Genomic DNA, 16860 nt, shown 5'->3' on the forward strand with positions numbered 1-16860 from the left:
CTTTTTGGAAATTGCAGATGCAAAATATAGATGTATACCAAAGCTGTTTTTCAAGAGAAATTTCACTATCACTTATGGTTTCACATAATATGCAGCTGGTAAATTATGGTGCATTTTTATGATGAGAGCTGAGTTGATGATTAGAAGAAACTCTGCACGCTGTGCAGTAATGAGACTTGTCCTGAGGGACATAAAACAGAGAAGCCAACAAACTGTATAATTTCTGCACGAACATCGCCACTGCATTTTAAGGGAGAATGGGATTGGTTGGCACAGTGTTATCATCTGGGTCAGTAGGGGGAGCTTTCAAAAGATAAAAATGGTTGTTCTTTTGACCATTTTGTCAGGTTATCTTAAAGTTACAGTATGTTAAGAAAGGACGTTTTCACTTGTCTGTGTTAAAAACAAAATGTCTCTGTGGCATGCACCCGTCCTGCACACATAGTAAATAGCACAACTAGAATCATAATGCATTACTGTACTGTATCATTGTTTACATTACATTTACATTAAATGAACAATTTGTTCTTACCCCGAAGCTGTAGGCCATTTGATGATATCTGTATTTATTTAATACATATTATATTTAAAATACAAAACATAAGGACCTTTGAGATTATCTCTACTTTCAAATGCAGGAGTTGTCTGCTTTGTCCATGACAATGGAAGCCTATGATAAAATAAAAGAAACATTCATGATGGTTAATTTATTCTAAAAAGCTGTTTAGTTGCCAGTGAATGTTTATATGGTTTAGTTTAAATTCAAACTCCTGAAATTATGGCCTTCTAAAGTTGTGCCAACCATCCCCATAACAAATGCCAGTCACCCCAATGTTGGGACTGGTTGGCACAACATTAATTTAGTTATGAATGCCCTAATTCCTGGAAGTGTTTCTTGACATTAAATTAGCATAGATAAGAGATTCATTTTGTTTGCTGTTATTTGGGTTATCCCAATATAAGGTATACCCAGCATATACAACAGGGAGTGAAAACTGTGCCAAACAACCCCACTCTCCCAAATATAACACATAGCAAAAGTCTTATGCTTTTAGCTAATGTTTGTTAATGCTAAATTAGAATGCTCTCCTTCTTTAATATAAACTCCTAACAGAGTTGTCAAGAGTTTATTTTAAAATGAACATTTCTGACAAATAGTGGTTGCAGATGCCTATCTGTTTCTTTGGATGTAATGGAACAGGAGAGCTGGAAATGTTACTTTAAAGAGCCGTGAGTGTCTGTATAGCACATCACATTAAAAGAGCCTCTTTGATAAGTCTGCTAGCACTTGACTTGACGTGGCTGCCGTAGTCTTCCTCTCTCTTCCGCTGACTCATGGATGGCATTTAACTGTGTTCTCCCGCATTTAGCTCTCGTTTAGGGAAGAGTGGCCTTGACTATGTCAGAATTGCACTGATGAGACTTCTAGAGAAATGCTTCCTGTCCCATACTTCTTTTCAATGAAACTTTACTATAGCAGGTAGGTCCAATAAAGTCTCCTTTCCACAGCCAACCTGGCCAAGGGGCAGCCACTTATTCATTAGGCTGCAGAAATGGCGGTAAATTGAATAGCTGCTGTATCTGTGTGTTTAGCTGTCTTGTGTCTAGCTGTGGGTGCACTAAGGGCAGCTGGAGCACATATTATCTGTGAAAGCTGCGGTTAGAAATACTTTATTCAGGTCAGCATGTGAAAGATGTCTCTGGTGTAATAGAGCAAAGCAGGTTTGCTGAATGGTAGTAGCTCAGTAAATAGTCCAGGAAATGGAGTGTGAGCATTCACTAGTATGGTGTCATCCTTGCTGCTAAGCTCATCCCTCTCATTCCTGTAGTTTAGCCATCTCATGCTTTTGCCTAGAGCATTCGCCTCCAGCTCGGCTCCACTCTCAGCATTAGTCCCCAGACTGCCCGAGTCTGGTTCCGGGATACATCTAGCATGGGAGTTAAAGCTAGCAACACAAAGCCTTCTCATAGCAGTGACTCACTAGCACTGGGCCTCTGGCGTCCTCGCCCTCTTTGCAGTCTTCTTTCCCTTCTTTCATGTTTTCTATCTGTTTCCCCCACCCTCTACCCCCGTCTCCGTCCTTCTGCTGCATTGAATATGGAAATAGATTAATGGGTTGAATTATGTTGTGTTGTTGTGCGAAGAGGGATTCAGAGGTTTTTGGAGATGGAGCAAGTCGAAGTGATGTTAGCACGATTAGCTGCAGGCTGCTTATTTGGTTGCGCTTTGACTGCTTCTGTGGTGATGCAGCATATGTAAACAGATATGTGTGATTCCAGACTGTCTGTTCCTTTCTCTCCAGCTGCCCATAGCAGGGGCTCTGTTTATGTATCCAAGGATGCTTTTACTTACCTCTACTTACAGAGAACCTTTCATCGTGCTTGCAAATGTTTAACGAAAATAAGTGAAGGCAATGCACAAACACTTGTTTTTAAGCATTGTATATACAGTGTTGGGCAAAAGTCAGAGACCATCTTCTCATTCATTTATTTTCCAATCAAAACAAGTACAAGCAATTCATTTTTAGCATCAGGACCAAGAGAGTAAAGCATTAAGGTTTCATTGCTCTCAGAACACCAGCAGCTTCTATGTTTGATAAGTATGTCTTGATCTTCTCAGCAGTCTGCTTGGGGTCATTAACTTCTGTAGAATGAATTTCTTTCTAATAAAATGTTTTCTACAGCATGATGAATTTAAATTTCCATCCATCCATCCATTTTCCAAGCCGCTTCTCCATCAGGGTCGTGGGAGGTGCTGGAGCCTATCCCAGCAGTCATCGGGCGGAAGGCAGGTTACAGGTTATTTTTTCCTATAAATGTACATAAACAAAACACATGCACATGCACCCATATAGATGCATATACACACGCTAACCTCAAATTGCAATTGGCATCACTCTTTGATGGAATAGCCCTTCTCTCGACTCCTTACATGAAAAGCATACACCCACCATAGCACAAAACTGTGTCAATGTGCAGCAGTTGTGAGGCATTAGCATTCAGAATGAGTCGTGTTTGTCCCCTGAGCGTCCACACAGAAAAAATAGTGTGGAAAAGCGTGAGTGTGTGCGAATATGCTTGTGTGTGTTTGTGTAGGCTGAGTTGCCTGCGGGCTAACCGGCTTCTGTAATTCGGACTCATCAAGTAAATCTGTTTCCATGCTGATAGCGGATTGGCCCTCTACCACTGGAGCACCACTTAACTGCAGCGCTCGTAGAGGAGGAGAGGGCCTAATTAAAACAGGATCAGTCCGGACACAGTTTAATAATCCTGCGGGCAGTCAACCGTCCGTGCCAAATATGCCAGTCGTGGGATGCAAAGCAAGGTGGCCTGTCTGAATGAAGACAAGCGGTGTCAGAGCCATTAACACTGAATCCAGATAGAAACTAAAATAATTTGTGTCATCCAAAATGTGAAACAAGCAGAAAGAATAAAAAAGGAATTCATTATCAGGTCTGTGTTTTGGAGAAAGAACTAAATGCTCTTTGTCAAATTTAACATGGAAACTAATCATAGTCCAAAGAGGTGGACACAGTGCCACCAAGTGGACAGGATGTTTGAGTCTATAGTTCCTCTGTTAAAGTATAGCTCCTTGCTTGAGAACCTGAAGCAATGATTAATTTTGGAAGTCCTACAGAGTAGGAGTGGCTAAAATATTGTTATGGACATGGTCTTTGAAGAGACAGGACAGTTGGGATGATGAATGGGGTAGATATTTATACACCATACATCCAAAAGTACCCTCTGGGGCTTAACTGGAAATCAAGAAACTGTTATAACGAGGTTAATGATTGGGCGTGCAAGTGCAGTGGGGAAACACCCAAAAGGCTGTATTCAAAGTTGTTTTTTCTTATTTCAATATGAATACGGTAAATACATAAAACTGTGCAGAGATAAGAATGTATGGAAGAGTATAAGAATGTAAGAGAGTATGGAAGTGTTCTAACAACATCTAAAGGGAGCATGATGTAATGAGCTTGGTAAAGATACTGAGTCTCTTAGTAAAAAGAAATAGAGAGATCTGGTCCGTACTCCACCAGAGTTGTTGCCTCGGCACCTGATTGTTTTGCCATCTGTCACAAAGAGGGTGCTAATGCATTACGGGCTGAAGCTGATGTCTGATTTTTTTTCCATGTAACTATTCACTGATGTCAGTACATACACCTTTATAAAATTAAAAAATTAGACAAGATTCACCTGGATAAGCATTGCAGAGAAATCTAGCATTTTTTTGCATATGCTTACAAATGCAGTAAAATGTATAATATGCGAACATTTTAGCTCAGTATTCTGGTGTTGTATCTCTCTAATGGTCTGCGTCTTTGGATATATACCCATATATATCTACAATATACACATCATCCAATATCAGTTTGAAATGTTGGTCAAATTTAGCATTTATCTGCAGATACCAATATGATTCAGAAAGCATCATGCCTAATGCTACCTAAAACTGCTTTCATATCCCACAGTTGAGTGTCTTGGTAACATCGTAACACATTGTTTCAGAAATATTGGTGAAAAGACTTAAAATTGCTGGAACTTATACAAGTAGCTGTCCCACAAAGAAGATACAAGTACGCTAGCTAGGTCAACAACAAACAACAAGCTTAACAAGTGTTCTTGCTAAATCTAGAAATGCACTTTGTAAGTGTGCATGGGACACATATATTTTAGCATTCTGGGACAGTCTGTTGGTCTAGGATCAGTCTGCTGTGACTGGTGCTGTTTTTGAGCTCATTTCTGTCCAACAGAGAACAGACTATGTACTCCTGCATTTCCCTCAGCTGCAGGTACTCGTCTTCTGACTCAGTGAAAAGTGGCTTTGTGAAGGAGCTGATGGAGGCTTCATGGTGTGAGCTGATGCTTCTGATGCTTCAGATGCTACCCCACTGTGACCCGCCTCCTCCACCCTGCCTTTAATTAGCTTCATTTGCAGGCGAGAGATGGTGTTAAGTTAGCTGGTGCTACCAGGCCAAGTGCTGCGCTCCCACTGGTGCATTGATTGCTATAGCGTTCCACCTCAGGTGCAAACTTGAGTCTCTGTTTGCTAATGGGGACAATGAGGTACACACACCCCAACACAGACGTCTACGCACACGTACACACAAGCAGAGTTAAGTACTTTTCACATGGTTAAGTTAGCCTGTTATCCTTTCTTCTTTGGTGGGAAGTCAGGTGATTTAGACATGGTAAAAAGCAAAATGAAGGAAGTCTCCCAGGAAAAGATTTATAGTCCTGCTTATTTTTCTGTGTTTTTGTGAATATGTATAAATATGGTTATTCACCTGCTCTAATATAACTGTGCTGTGTTTTTGAAAATGTGTATAGGTATGGTTATTTGTTTGCTCTACAACAGGCATACTGTTTTTGTGTTTTGTGTATATATACACACAATATGTATATTTTTGCCTAAACACGTCATTATTGCTGTCACCCCTAGAAATTTTCATGAGCAGTATGTAACTGAAGTATTTTCCCATTTATATTTCACTTTTTTTTAAATTCCCACCTAAGTGTTCGGGAATTTCTTAAGTCATCTGTGACTTCCTCTTTCAGTAGAGCAGGGTTGCCCAATTCTGAGAGTTCAAAGCAAACACACCTGCTGCTAAATGCCCCTTCATTACCTGGATCGGGTGTGTTAGATTAGGGTTTGAGCTAAACTGTATGGGGTAGTAGGTCTCCAGGAACAGGATTGGGCACTAGGATGTAAAAATGAGGCTCCACAGGGGCCAAATTCCCTCAGTCAATGATCAACATGGGGAAGATTAAAGAATGCAATGTTGTGTTGACCTTCACAAATCAAGAAATGACTATATGCCTGAAAACGTCCATATACACTGTTAGGGTGATATTTCAGAAGCTTAAAATGAACAGAGCTCTAGTGAACTTGCCTGGAAGAGGATATGGCATATTTTGTACCCTTACAGGAGAAAGATGGTTAGAAAGGCAAAAAATGTTCTAGAATCACAGTTGGAGTTTGGCAAAAGATAGTAGGATTTTGGGGTCCTAACATCTCCAAAACTACAAGTAGATGCCATCTCTATGACAACACACTATTTGGAAGGCATGCCAGAAAAAACTGTTTCTTTCATTTCGCCACAAACATAGGGTCCTCATATTTGCTAGATACAGTGCAACTGGAACTTGGACTGGAACCACATGAAGATGGGTTTGGTGTAAAAGAAACAGAAAAGAAGGAAATAAGCTCATGCCCAACTGTTAATATGGTGTAGGATCAGTGATGTTTTGGAGCTGTGTTTTTCCTACAAAGTCTTGTAGGGAACCTTGTTAGGATATATGGCGTCAAAGATTGTGGTTCAATCTTCCAGCAGGATAATGATCCAAAACATACGTCCAAATTCAATGACCACAGAATCAAGTATTGGCACAGCAGTCATCATCATTGTCTTAAACCACTTGAATCCAGATAGGATAGCTGTGCCCCATTGACAACTTGTGTAGTTCACAAGAAAGGACCTAAAATCCTGGAGGTTGTGTACTGAGGAGTGGTCTCATATTAAGCAGCACAGGAGAAGGCTCATTGGGCCTTATTCAAAAGTGTCTTACTAAGTTCTTTCTTAAATTTGTTCTTGAGAAAGGCTCTAAGAAAAAAAAAACTTGTTTTTAAACTGCAGAATTGTTTGCATCTTTGTGCTCTTGTTTGTAGAATCTGTTCTTACCTAAGAATGTGATTTGTGACTAGTGACAATGAAGGTTTCATCATCATCAAATCCCAAATAAGAAAACACTGGTGAACATCAGAATCTTTGTGAAAATTGCATAAGTGTGTTTTAAGAAGAAATTTCTTCTTAGGAACAGTTGGTAAATGAGGCCCACTATTAGGAAGGTACCAAATGCAGGGTTGCCAGGACTTTTGTTCAGAAAAATTAAATGATAATGGTTTGTCTTAGGCTAAACGTACTTCAGTTAAGGATTACATTTCTCATATTGATTGAGATAATCAAGCACAAAGACATTTTCTCATAGCCTGTTTTACCCAATTTTACCAAGGATGCCAATAATTAAGCTGACTGTGTGTGTGTGTGTGTGTGTGTGTGTGTGTGTGTGTGCTTGTGCGTGTGTAAATTTACCATAAATAATACAAAATTATGCATTGAAAAAGTGTATACATTTCTAATATCAAACTTAGATTTTGACTCTCGACGCAGAAAGCTTGATGATCAGTCTTATTTAAGTTGGTTGTGTCATTATGTGGCTCGTGTATGCTCAGAGGTCCATAGGAAGGGTGAGGTCCCTAGACACTGCCATGGGCATTCAGCAGCTGTGTGAACTGCAGCTCCAGCAGCAGGTGTGTCTGATAGCCCAGCCCGTTCTGGACTCTAGCCGCTGTGTGCTCAGCCTTACATCCTCCTGCTTAGTATTCCAGCAGCCTGTCTGCCCACTGACTGCTGCTCTCAGAGGACTGTCTGCCAAGCAGCCTTCTCACACAGGCCTGGAAATGCCAGTCATCTCCTGGGCTTCTGGACCTTAGTCTTCATGTTTCAGTTTCCTTCATATAGGATGAGCAGCATGAAATCAGAAATCATGGTTCATTGGTAAATGGTTTTGTATGATAGCACTGTTTATTACTAAACTGACATTTCGTTTGAAAACAAATCACGTCAGTTAAAAGTAAAAGCCTGTACGATATGTGAGATGTCAGTTGGGGTAGATCCCACATCTCTTCCTCTTAATTAGCGTATCTTTTTTCGTCTCCACTCCCAACAGAAATTTTCATTTTTTTCAAATTGAAAATTGAGTTAGGCACACAGACAGATTACTTTTTTAAGTTTTAAATTTCTAAAGAGCTTTGTAAGCTAAAGAAGAGTGTCCTGAACTCAGATGTTCCTGACTGTGGTGTTTATAGCTAATTTCACATCAGTACTATGATGGGATACCTTCAACCTATGTGTTCTGTGCTGTAGTCCAGTTTTCTGCCTTCAAGCCATTGTTAAACGCATTATGGAAAAGTGCATGACTGTTCCTGTCTCTGTAGCCTGTCTGCATGGGCACTGTTTTGTCCATGTGTGTTGGTACTGTGGCTCCCTCATTAATTCTGTGGTAGGAAATAAACTGCGTTCATTGTTAGTGCAGAGAGAAAGAGACAGGGAGGATGGATGGCCTTGCAGTAAGAATCTGGGGAGAACAGTCAGAAGCCCTCAGCCTAATGCTAACAGAGCTCATCTGTGTGTGTTGCTAAGCCTGTGTGCAACAATGGTAATGAGGCTAGTGCTAGAGCTAGGCAGAGCTTCAGCCCCGCCAGCATCTTCCAGCTGCATGCCTTGCCAATGAGAGAATGTCTGATTGGGCTGTGGGAATAAGCTTGCGGTGGTGGCCAGAGGACTGAAGGAGCCGCAATCAGGTTCACTCAGAGCACTGAGCCCCTGATCTAGACCTCTCCACATATTATCGTCACAATGTCGACAGTCTAGACCAACAGTATTTATTATTTTGTATTGTGTTGAGATCTGTGTTAAGAATCCAATAGATTGTAAATAAAGGATTATTACTGTAAATGTAGAGATATTTCAATCCAGTAGATAGATAATAAAATAATATATAATAAAAACTCACAATTTGGGCAAAATACCTAGATGTCAGTATAAGAACTCTTGCGCTCATACTTCTGTACTGCATCTCATTTCAAGAGAAACCATAGTATCCACTTTGCTGCTGCATTTGGAAGTCTCCTGCAGGTGCTGTCCAGTGTAGTCTGTTGGAGGCATCTTCTAGTGCTGGTGTAACTGACACTACTGGTATTTCCGGTATCAGTGCTTTGGTTCCTTGTAAGTGATTCTTCAGACTTTAATGACAAACAAATTCACAGCACTGGAGTAGCTGGAAATAATTTTGGTTTTATCAAGAGAACCATTGCTGGAACTCACCATCTAAAAGCTATATTTGAATGAGAAGATTACAGACTCAGTCATAGCAACATGTAGTGCAGGCAGCTGGGCTTTATTGTGCGATACTATGGATGACTTGAAGATCAAACTAAGAAATTGTGTTAACAGTGTTTAAAAAATGAAGGCCTTTAATAAGTTAGCACGTCAATCTGTTATTAACCTGTTAACTCTGATGTTTATAAACATAACCATATGAATGTGTCAAGAATACAAGATGCTTTCATATTGCTCCGTTAAGCACTCTATAGCCTGCCCCTTTCTTTCAGTTTTGAGTGTGCTCTTACTGCAAACTACAGTTTATGCCACTCATAGTAATTGCCTGAGAGAAAGCTCAGATTGTATTAGCCACTTGCTCACATTTTACATGTCGGTATTAAGAAGAAACATGGTTATCGAAACACTGGTTTTGCAGATATTACAGGTTTTGTTATTCCACTGTAAGACAGTTCTACAGGGTTTTAGATCACTTTGTGAATTTCTGAGAACACACCTCACTGCTGCAGTGTGTGAATAATGCCATTTACACCACCTCTACAGCAGTGGCCTGAGTAACATAAAAGTATCTCAGTCTTTTCCGCCTAAAGGCCTACCTGTTTATGACCAGAAAGCATAGCATCCCACAAGAAATAAAACATTTTGAATAAAATGTTTATTTTTATCCTGTTATTAAATACTGTCACTGACCTCAGGACCTTAGGACTTGAAAAAGATCAAATTGCCCATTTGATTTTAATCACAGAAACCTTGGAATGAAACCCTAAAAAATGTAATGATGTAAAAATAGAAATTTTTGGCAGTCCAGGTATGAGTGTCTACCAAGGAACAGATGTTAAAACAGACATATTATGTAGACTGTACAGCACTGATGGTGTGGACCAACGTAAAAATGTGTTCCCAACAACTGAACCCAGTGAACTGAACCCGGGTTCACTTGGAAGTGGATTCAGACCCATGGTGTTCATAGAATGTTTCAGTTGCTTGCTGCAGACCCAAGTACGAGTGTTTACACAAATGGTCAAAACTGAGTGAACTAAAAAACAAATTCGATCCATATTGAACAAGGTAGTTGTGAAAGCTCCCTGAGGGATGTCTCCATCTCTAGCTAGCTTAGCATCTGGTTTGCATGCCTGCAGCTGCATAGTCTCAAACTGATGATGTTTAGTTAGCCTGATTTTGTTGTGTTTATACATAACTCTTAATATTTATATTGTTTATCGATTGTTTATCTTACACATTTTTTTACATGAATGATATTATCATCTCCTAGAGTATTTAAAGAAGATATAATGCAATTTTGAAAAGTCTACATAACCTGACCCTAGTTTGCTTAGTTCCAGGGAGGATGGATACTCAGCTATGGTTTATTTCCCCAGTGTTTCTCAGGCAGTGTAATTCATTTCATACACCATGAATTACCTGAGTCTGGTTAAAAAAAGAGCCACTCAGGCTGACAGGAGCAGGTTATCTCAGCGAGAGGGCCATTACGGGGAGCTTAATAATGAGAAATCTTTCACACGCTTTTGAACCGCAAAGTGCCTTTTTTTTACGAGCAGAGGCGCTTGTAACCCATGTATGCATATTAAAGTGCAGTAGTGAAAATGCTTTTAAAGGTAATTAATGGGGTGTTGTTGTTTAGTGCATGTGTGCATGTAAGAGTACAGCAGGGATGGGAAATCCCACTCAGGCTTAGGTGCTGCACTGGGCCTCTCAACTCCAGCTTGTTTGCTCTCAGTGAAGTGTTAATTTGAAGTGGAAAGTTTATAGAAAAGCATATCCCTGAACCAGAGAAAGCATACGGAACACTGAATAAAGCCTATGTAAATGTCGGATTACCAGGGATTCACTAACAATGCTGCCCCTAAGTCCCCAAGTGCAATGCAAGCACTCAATTAAATGGCAAGGCAGGAGGCAAGAACACAAGAAGATACCGTACAGAGTGGAATCTAATTTCTGGAGACTTGTTGTGTGTGTGTGTGTGTGTGTGTGTGTGTGTGTGTGTGTGTGTGTGTGTGTGTGGAAGGCAGTAAAGGCCTAAAGGAAAAAAAACTTTGATGCTGTAAATAACACCTGACAAGGAAGAGCTAACCTCAAGTTGTTAATCAAATCACCCCCTTCTATGCTACCTTACTAGTCAAAGATGATTCATCCTTCTGATTTCCTGATTTCCATTCTTACTTATTTTGCCCTTCTGCACATTTTGTATTCCTGCCCTGCTAGCTTTGCCAGCAGATCCTTATTTCTAGCAGTGCTGTAGAATTGATGTTGCTCTTTAATGTGTATGTTAACATTGTAAGTTGTACAGCAACCATGTAGACAAGCCTTCCGGTCATAGGATGTTATTTTATGTAGCGTAAAAAAATACTCTTCCTGTTCCTACTTGAAGGCTATGGATATTTCACAAGATTTTCCCTAATGTATACTGTCAGCCAAGACTTTATTTACACGACTGAGAAGTATTTAACCCCTTTTCACAGTAGCCATAAAATGCAGTTTCTGTCTCTTTTGGAGGTTCCTCATTTTAACTATGCATCTTTTTTCTTTAGTTACATTAATGTTATATATTTTAAAGGAAATGGGTTACAAAAGTGGAAGCAAACCAAATTTTCAGCTTCATGGATGAGCAAGCAAGTTTTTAAGTGTTTTTTTTATTGTGGCAGTTCATGATTTTGTCATATCAAGAAAACTGCAGTTAGGCTGTCCATTTTATCTTGGTGCAGCTGTCTTTTTGGAGAGGTCTGAATTGTTTTTACAACAGGGCACCCCCCCCCTCCTCTCCCCCCCACCTCATCATCCCTCATTGCTTGCTGGCAGCTCTACACAGAGTTACACCAATTAACACAGTTAATCTGATAGCAGAGTTATGAAGAAAATATTTTCTTTGATTACATTAATTCAAATATCTGAATCGATTTTTGGCAGAATGACCACTAGGGTGCCTGTAGAAAGAACCTACTATGCTTTATGGTAAACTGGGTAATGACATGCTGTCTTCTGAGCCGAAAGAAAGGGCTGAGATTCTTTTACATTCTTCAGTGTGTGGCTTCAGAAACAAGATCAGTTCAGTAGCCAGAGTGCAGAATGCAATTTCCTTAGAGGGCTTAGGCAGACCATTCTTCACCATTTAATTGACTGACAATAAAGGCCCACATCTTGAAAGGGGTCTTGTCCGCATTAATAAACAAAACAAGCGGACTGGATGAACTAGTGTGCACAAAAGTCTCGGTGCTCTGTAGCCAGGGGGCTTTTTAACCTTGGCACAGGCTCAGAGTTGATGTTTCACCACATGCCATAGCTGCTCCAAATTAAAATGTAATTACTTGTTGGAGAGGGTCTTAACTAGGCTGACACTGGGGCTGTAAGAGAAGATGAAGTTGAAGATGAAGCATGGGCTACATGGGCTTTCATCATATTGCCAATGCAATCAATCTTAGCTTGAAAAAAGAAGCAAAAAGCTTTTGTGCAACTTAGGTTTTGCATTGTTAGACAGGAATAATGTAGCACTCTTTGTGTCATAGTGTGAAAGTGTCTCCTGCGCTGGGCTATTAACCTCTAACCTCTGCAGTACATCTTTGCTATAACTGCTTAGAGAGAGGTGCAAAATTAACCTACAGGGATGGTTCTCTCTCTGTCGCTCTCTCTAGCTGAATGGACTGCTCACTTTGTAAAGCTTGATTCAGAGCAGGGTTGACACTGAGCTGGCACAAGAGCTGGAGTTTTTCTTGCCTCTAGCACTGGTGCAAAAGCCAATGAACGAAAGTATATAAAGTATAATAAAAGGCTTGCAGTATTCTATTCTTAGAGTACTAACCAGTGCTTTGAGTAGCACATATATATATATATATATATATATATATATATATAAAAATAAAATTATATTATTTGAAATTGTCTGTTACCATTTACATTATATGTAGATTTCAGCATTATTGGACTAACAGAAATTACCCAAAATGACTTGGAAAAAAATCTAGTTCAATTGACTTACATTAAAAGTAAAATATGTTTTTTCCTTCTCCTGTAATCATTGTGGAGATATGAGGTTTTCTTACAACAACAACAATACCAATAACAATAACATATAACAATAACATATATATATATATATATATATATATATATATATAGCGCAGGCTGGAAATTCGGCCAGGCTGGAAGTTAAAGAGAAAGCTGTCGATGTTAAAGGGAAAGCTGTAGATGCTCGAGGCAATCACTGAAGCTTATTACTTTGATGTGAAGTGAGACTATGAAAGTGGGCGTCAATTAGAAATGGTCAACAATAGTGTAGAAGTGATAAGTCTTTTGTTTCTGGTGTGAAATCTGGATTAGAGTGTGTTTTAATGGTTTTGTAATCACAAATATGCAAAGTACATTTAAAATTAGACCCAAACGTTCTTGTAAGAGTAGATAGAACTTGACTATCTGTTTAAATCATAGATGGAGAAATTGATTTAGCAGCTTGGAAACTGTTTTTTTTTTTAGTGGGAACTCTTGTCCATCAAAAAGCTGATCAGACACACTTCTGTTTTGCTGTAGAACAATGGCTTGCCCAGAGGAGGAAATAATGAGGCAGTCATCTATAGGGGTCACCTTGATGTTATGAGGATTGTGGTGGTCATTGTTGGAATGGTCCCTCTCTGCCATATGGAAGATGTGTGTTGGCCATGTGACTCTGGTTCATATGCTCATATGAGATCTGCTTGCTGCCTGCGCTTGCTTGTACATGGCTGGGCTAATGTGCAGTACTGTGCCAGATGCAGCGAGCCGCAGAGGCAGCCGAGTGTAAGGCCTGCACCCCAGGGTCAAATCCACACAGCCTATTATATGTAATTTGGAACAGAAGTGAGCTTTTGGCCTCGCTCTAGCAGGTCCTGATGTATTGCGATAATAAAGCCGCTCCCATGGGTGCTATAGATCTAAAAGTTTGTTTGTAGTTCTGGCAATAGCATGAGGCCTGGTGACTTGTTTTGCATGAGTGCCTGTCCCATGAAGAGCAATGGGCCCAATTTGATACAATTCAGTACCACAAAATTTCCAAATTTTCCACAGTGTCAGATGGTGTTTAAGTTAGAATTAATAAAATTCAATAACCCATGCTTCCTGAGTTGCAGGACTTTATGCTAAAAGATCGTGTTACAAACCCAGAATAGCTTGTTTTCATGGAACTGTTTTATTCTTTTCTCTAAAATTGCACCACAGGAAACTTTACACAAACATTAAGCAGGCAGAAAACAGCTTTCCAGAATTGAAGCTTATTTTTGTGTGTCTTTTGAAATATTTTTCAAAGCAATTGAATATTTGGGTTTTCTGTAAACAGGGGGTGGATGGTGTTGAGGATAGTTGGAGGATTCCAGTGGCTCTGCTGAGACAAGGTCACACAAAGAATAAACTCTTTTTTTTTCTTTTTGATCTTTAGGGTTACTGAAAAATTCTTAATAGAAAGGGTTCATTCATTAAATAATAATTAAAGACTAGTTTTAGATAGAGTGCCAGCAGCAATGCATCTTGCATTCAGTCACCCCTCCAGTGGGTCCCTGGACAAGAGTGAGATTTTTGTTTTTAATTCAATGAAGATGAACAAAAGCACAGGCTTTCAAAGGCAACAAGAAAAAAAGGACAGTGTGTCACCCAGTTTTCAGTGAGAAATGTGGGTTATCAAGATATACAGAGGCTATTAACTGGAAACATATGCCATAATAACTGCAGTCAAATGGAAATTATGTGACAGAGCTGTGGAAACAAAACACCTTGTCCTGCTGCAAATCTTTAGCCTTTTCAAGCTTTTACTTCATAAATCAGTAGTGCAAAACACACCCTGCTTTTTTATTGAGATGTCATGTGCTCTCGACCACTAAAGTATAAAAGTTTAACTTGATAGTGAAGCCTTACTACAAAGTAGTGCGCTCTGTGTGCTAAGAACACTCTCTAGCCTTTCCTTCTGTCTGTTTTTTGACTTGGGTAAAGTATGAATAAAATCCAGAAAATATCCACTATTCCCTGATTGAATTTTAGGATTTATAGCTGCATAAATAAGTTTATTTGTGGAGATTTTAGTGGGCTTTGTACAGTGTATCTTTCCTTTACTTGTTAGCTTCTCTCCTTTACTGTGTTTAGCTTCAAGAGCCAACATCTTTGAGAAGCAAAAAATATTACAATTACAGACACTTGCATACAGTTTATAGAAATAGCATTCAGGTTGCTTATATTTATCTTCACAGCTTGCTGCATGCTAAAGACAATGGCATGATGAAAGTAAAATTTGGAATCATGGACCTTTGAAAAAAGAGTAGGGTTATGAAAATTGTGGCACGTTTTAATGTTGTGACTGATTCTGGTAAGGCAAATGGGCTGAGACAAGGGGCCCATGTATGAAATTTTCAGTGGGCCCAAAAGTCTTACTGGAGCCTCTGTTTACAATAGCATCAGTGCTATTGTTTGCCTCCAATAATGCTGTACCAGTATAGATGGTATGTCAGACAGTGCTGAGACAATATTTCCTGCCTGAAGAAGTTTATGAGTGTGTGTTTGGAGAAGAGGGCAGTGTGAGTCGTGAATAGCTGAGATTAATTGGTGTCTGGGTGAAATAGTGTTGAGGGATCTGGATGCGGATGTGCAGCCTGGCACCTTTCCTACTGCAGCGGCAGAAATGAGATCAGAGGGGATAGCATGATGAAATATAACTCAAAATGAGACACATCGATGCTCAATTAGACTGCTGTCATGGGGTCCTGCTGCTGCTTTCACCTGCAGTAAGACAAATCCCCCAAAGGGCCTATGCACACTCCCTTATGTTGTAATGTGCATTTTATGGACAACAAATTGTAGGTGAAATGAACCCCAAATGAATTGTTCTGGCCCTGGAGCAGTTTGTCTTGAGCTGGTCTCATGAATAAAAAGTGGGATGGCATTAGATAGAAAACGCAATAATAAGCCAATGTTTCTATCCTTTTTGAAGATCTTTTTTAATGAGACTGTGGGACCACTTGGATGGAGACTAATGCTCTTTCTCTTACTGTGTCTCTCTCCCCACCTATAGCAGCAGGCTGTACGTTTGATGAGGACTCCGACCCTAGCCTGTGTGAGTTCAGCCAGGGAGAGGAGGATGATTTTGATTGGCAGCTGTTCCGCGCCCACGCCTCGCCTCATGCCACCTCTGATCTCCTGCGTGGTAAGCCTACCCAGCATTCATCTGGGCTGCCTATTCTCATTCCACCAGCCTATTTCACACTGCTCGCAAACTATTTCACACCGCGTGCCTCCATTTTGAGTGGCGGCCGATGTGGGGCCGGCACCCTGTCAGAGTGGGCTGGGAGCGGATGTCGGAGCCAGCTTGTCTCTGCACTTGCTTTGCACTGTTTGCAGACTGCTTATAGGTTGTAGAATATCATGACTAGTGGCTACTGTTGGTTAAAATTGCAAGTCACTCCAACAGCCTTATTTGCAGTCAGTGTCTTTTGTTGGCATGCATTTTTTGTATTTGTTTTTCTACAAGGTGGGAGATTGTAGAAACGTGTGGTTGATTTTCAAGGCTGTACAGAGAGTGTGCTGTTGAACAAGACTCTGCTGGCATATACAGCTTCACACAAATCAACCTTGAGATGCCAGTTGTGCATAATTCATCAGCCGTAATCAAGCAGTCATCCTTCAGTTACTGCTTACGTCTCCATACTCTGGGGCTACTGCATATGTTCACTGAGCCTGTAAGGCTGGCAAAGTAAGAAAGTATATGTATACTATTTCTCATTAAGGGGTTATTAGACTTGTTTGAATATTTCAATATTATTCAGTCTATTTATAGACATTGTCTCTTGTTTTAAGGGATCTTATCAAGTGAATTTATCTCACTGCATTGGTAGGTAGTTTTGCTTCTAGCAAGCATTTTTCAAAACAAGCACAATGATCTTTCGGTGATCATTTATATTTCACTTCATAGAATCACTTTAAAAAAGTCAAA

The 16860-nt window shown here is 39.9% G+C and overlaps 1 protein-coding gene across 12 annotated transcripts in view; it reads left to right on the forward strand.

The window, feature by feature from the left end:
- The window catches only part of ptprub (protein tyrosine phosphatase receptor type Ub), a 252566-nt gene that overhangs the window by 51406 nt on the left and 184300 nt on the right, over positions 1 to 16860 (forward strand). For 9 of the 12 annotated variants that reach the window (XM_037537140.1, XM_037537133.1, XM_037537137.1 and 6 more), the window contains exon 2: positions 15943 to 16074. In XM_037537140.1, the coding sequence (XP_037393037.1) occupies positions 15943 to 16074 (132 nt within the window). The remainder of the gene's footprint in view (positions 1 to 15942; positions 16075 to 16860) is intronic. The other 3 variants (XM_037537134.1, XM_037537138.1, XM_037537143.1) reach the window with 1 other exon arrangement.

This window comes from Pygocentrus nattereri, chromosome 3, assembly GCF_015220715.1.
Source record: "Pygocentrus nattereri isolate fPygNat1 chromosome 3, fPygNat1.pri, whole genome shotgun sequence".
NCBI classification, from domain to species: Eukaryota; Metazoa; Chordata; class Actinopteri; order Characiformes; family Serrasalmidae; genus Pygocentrus; species Pygocentrus nattereri.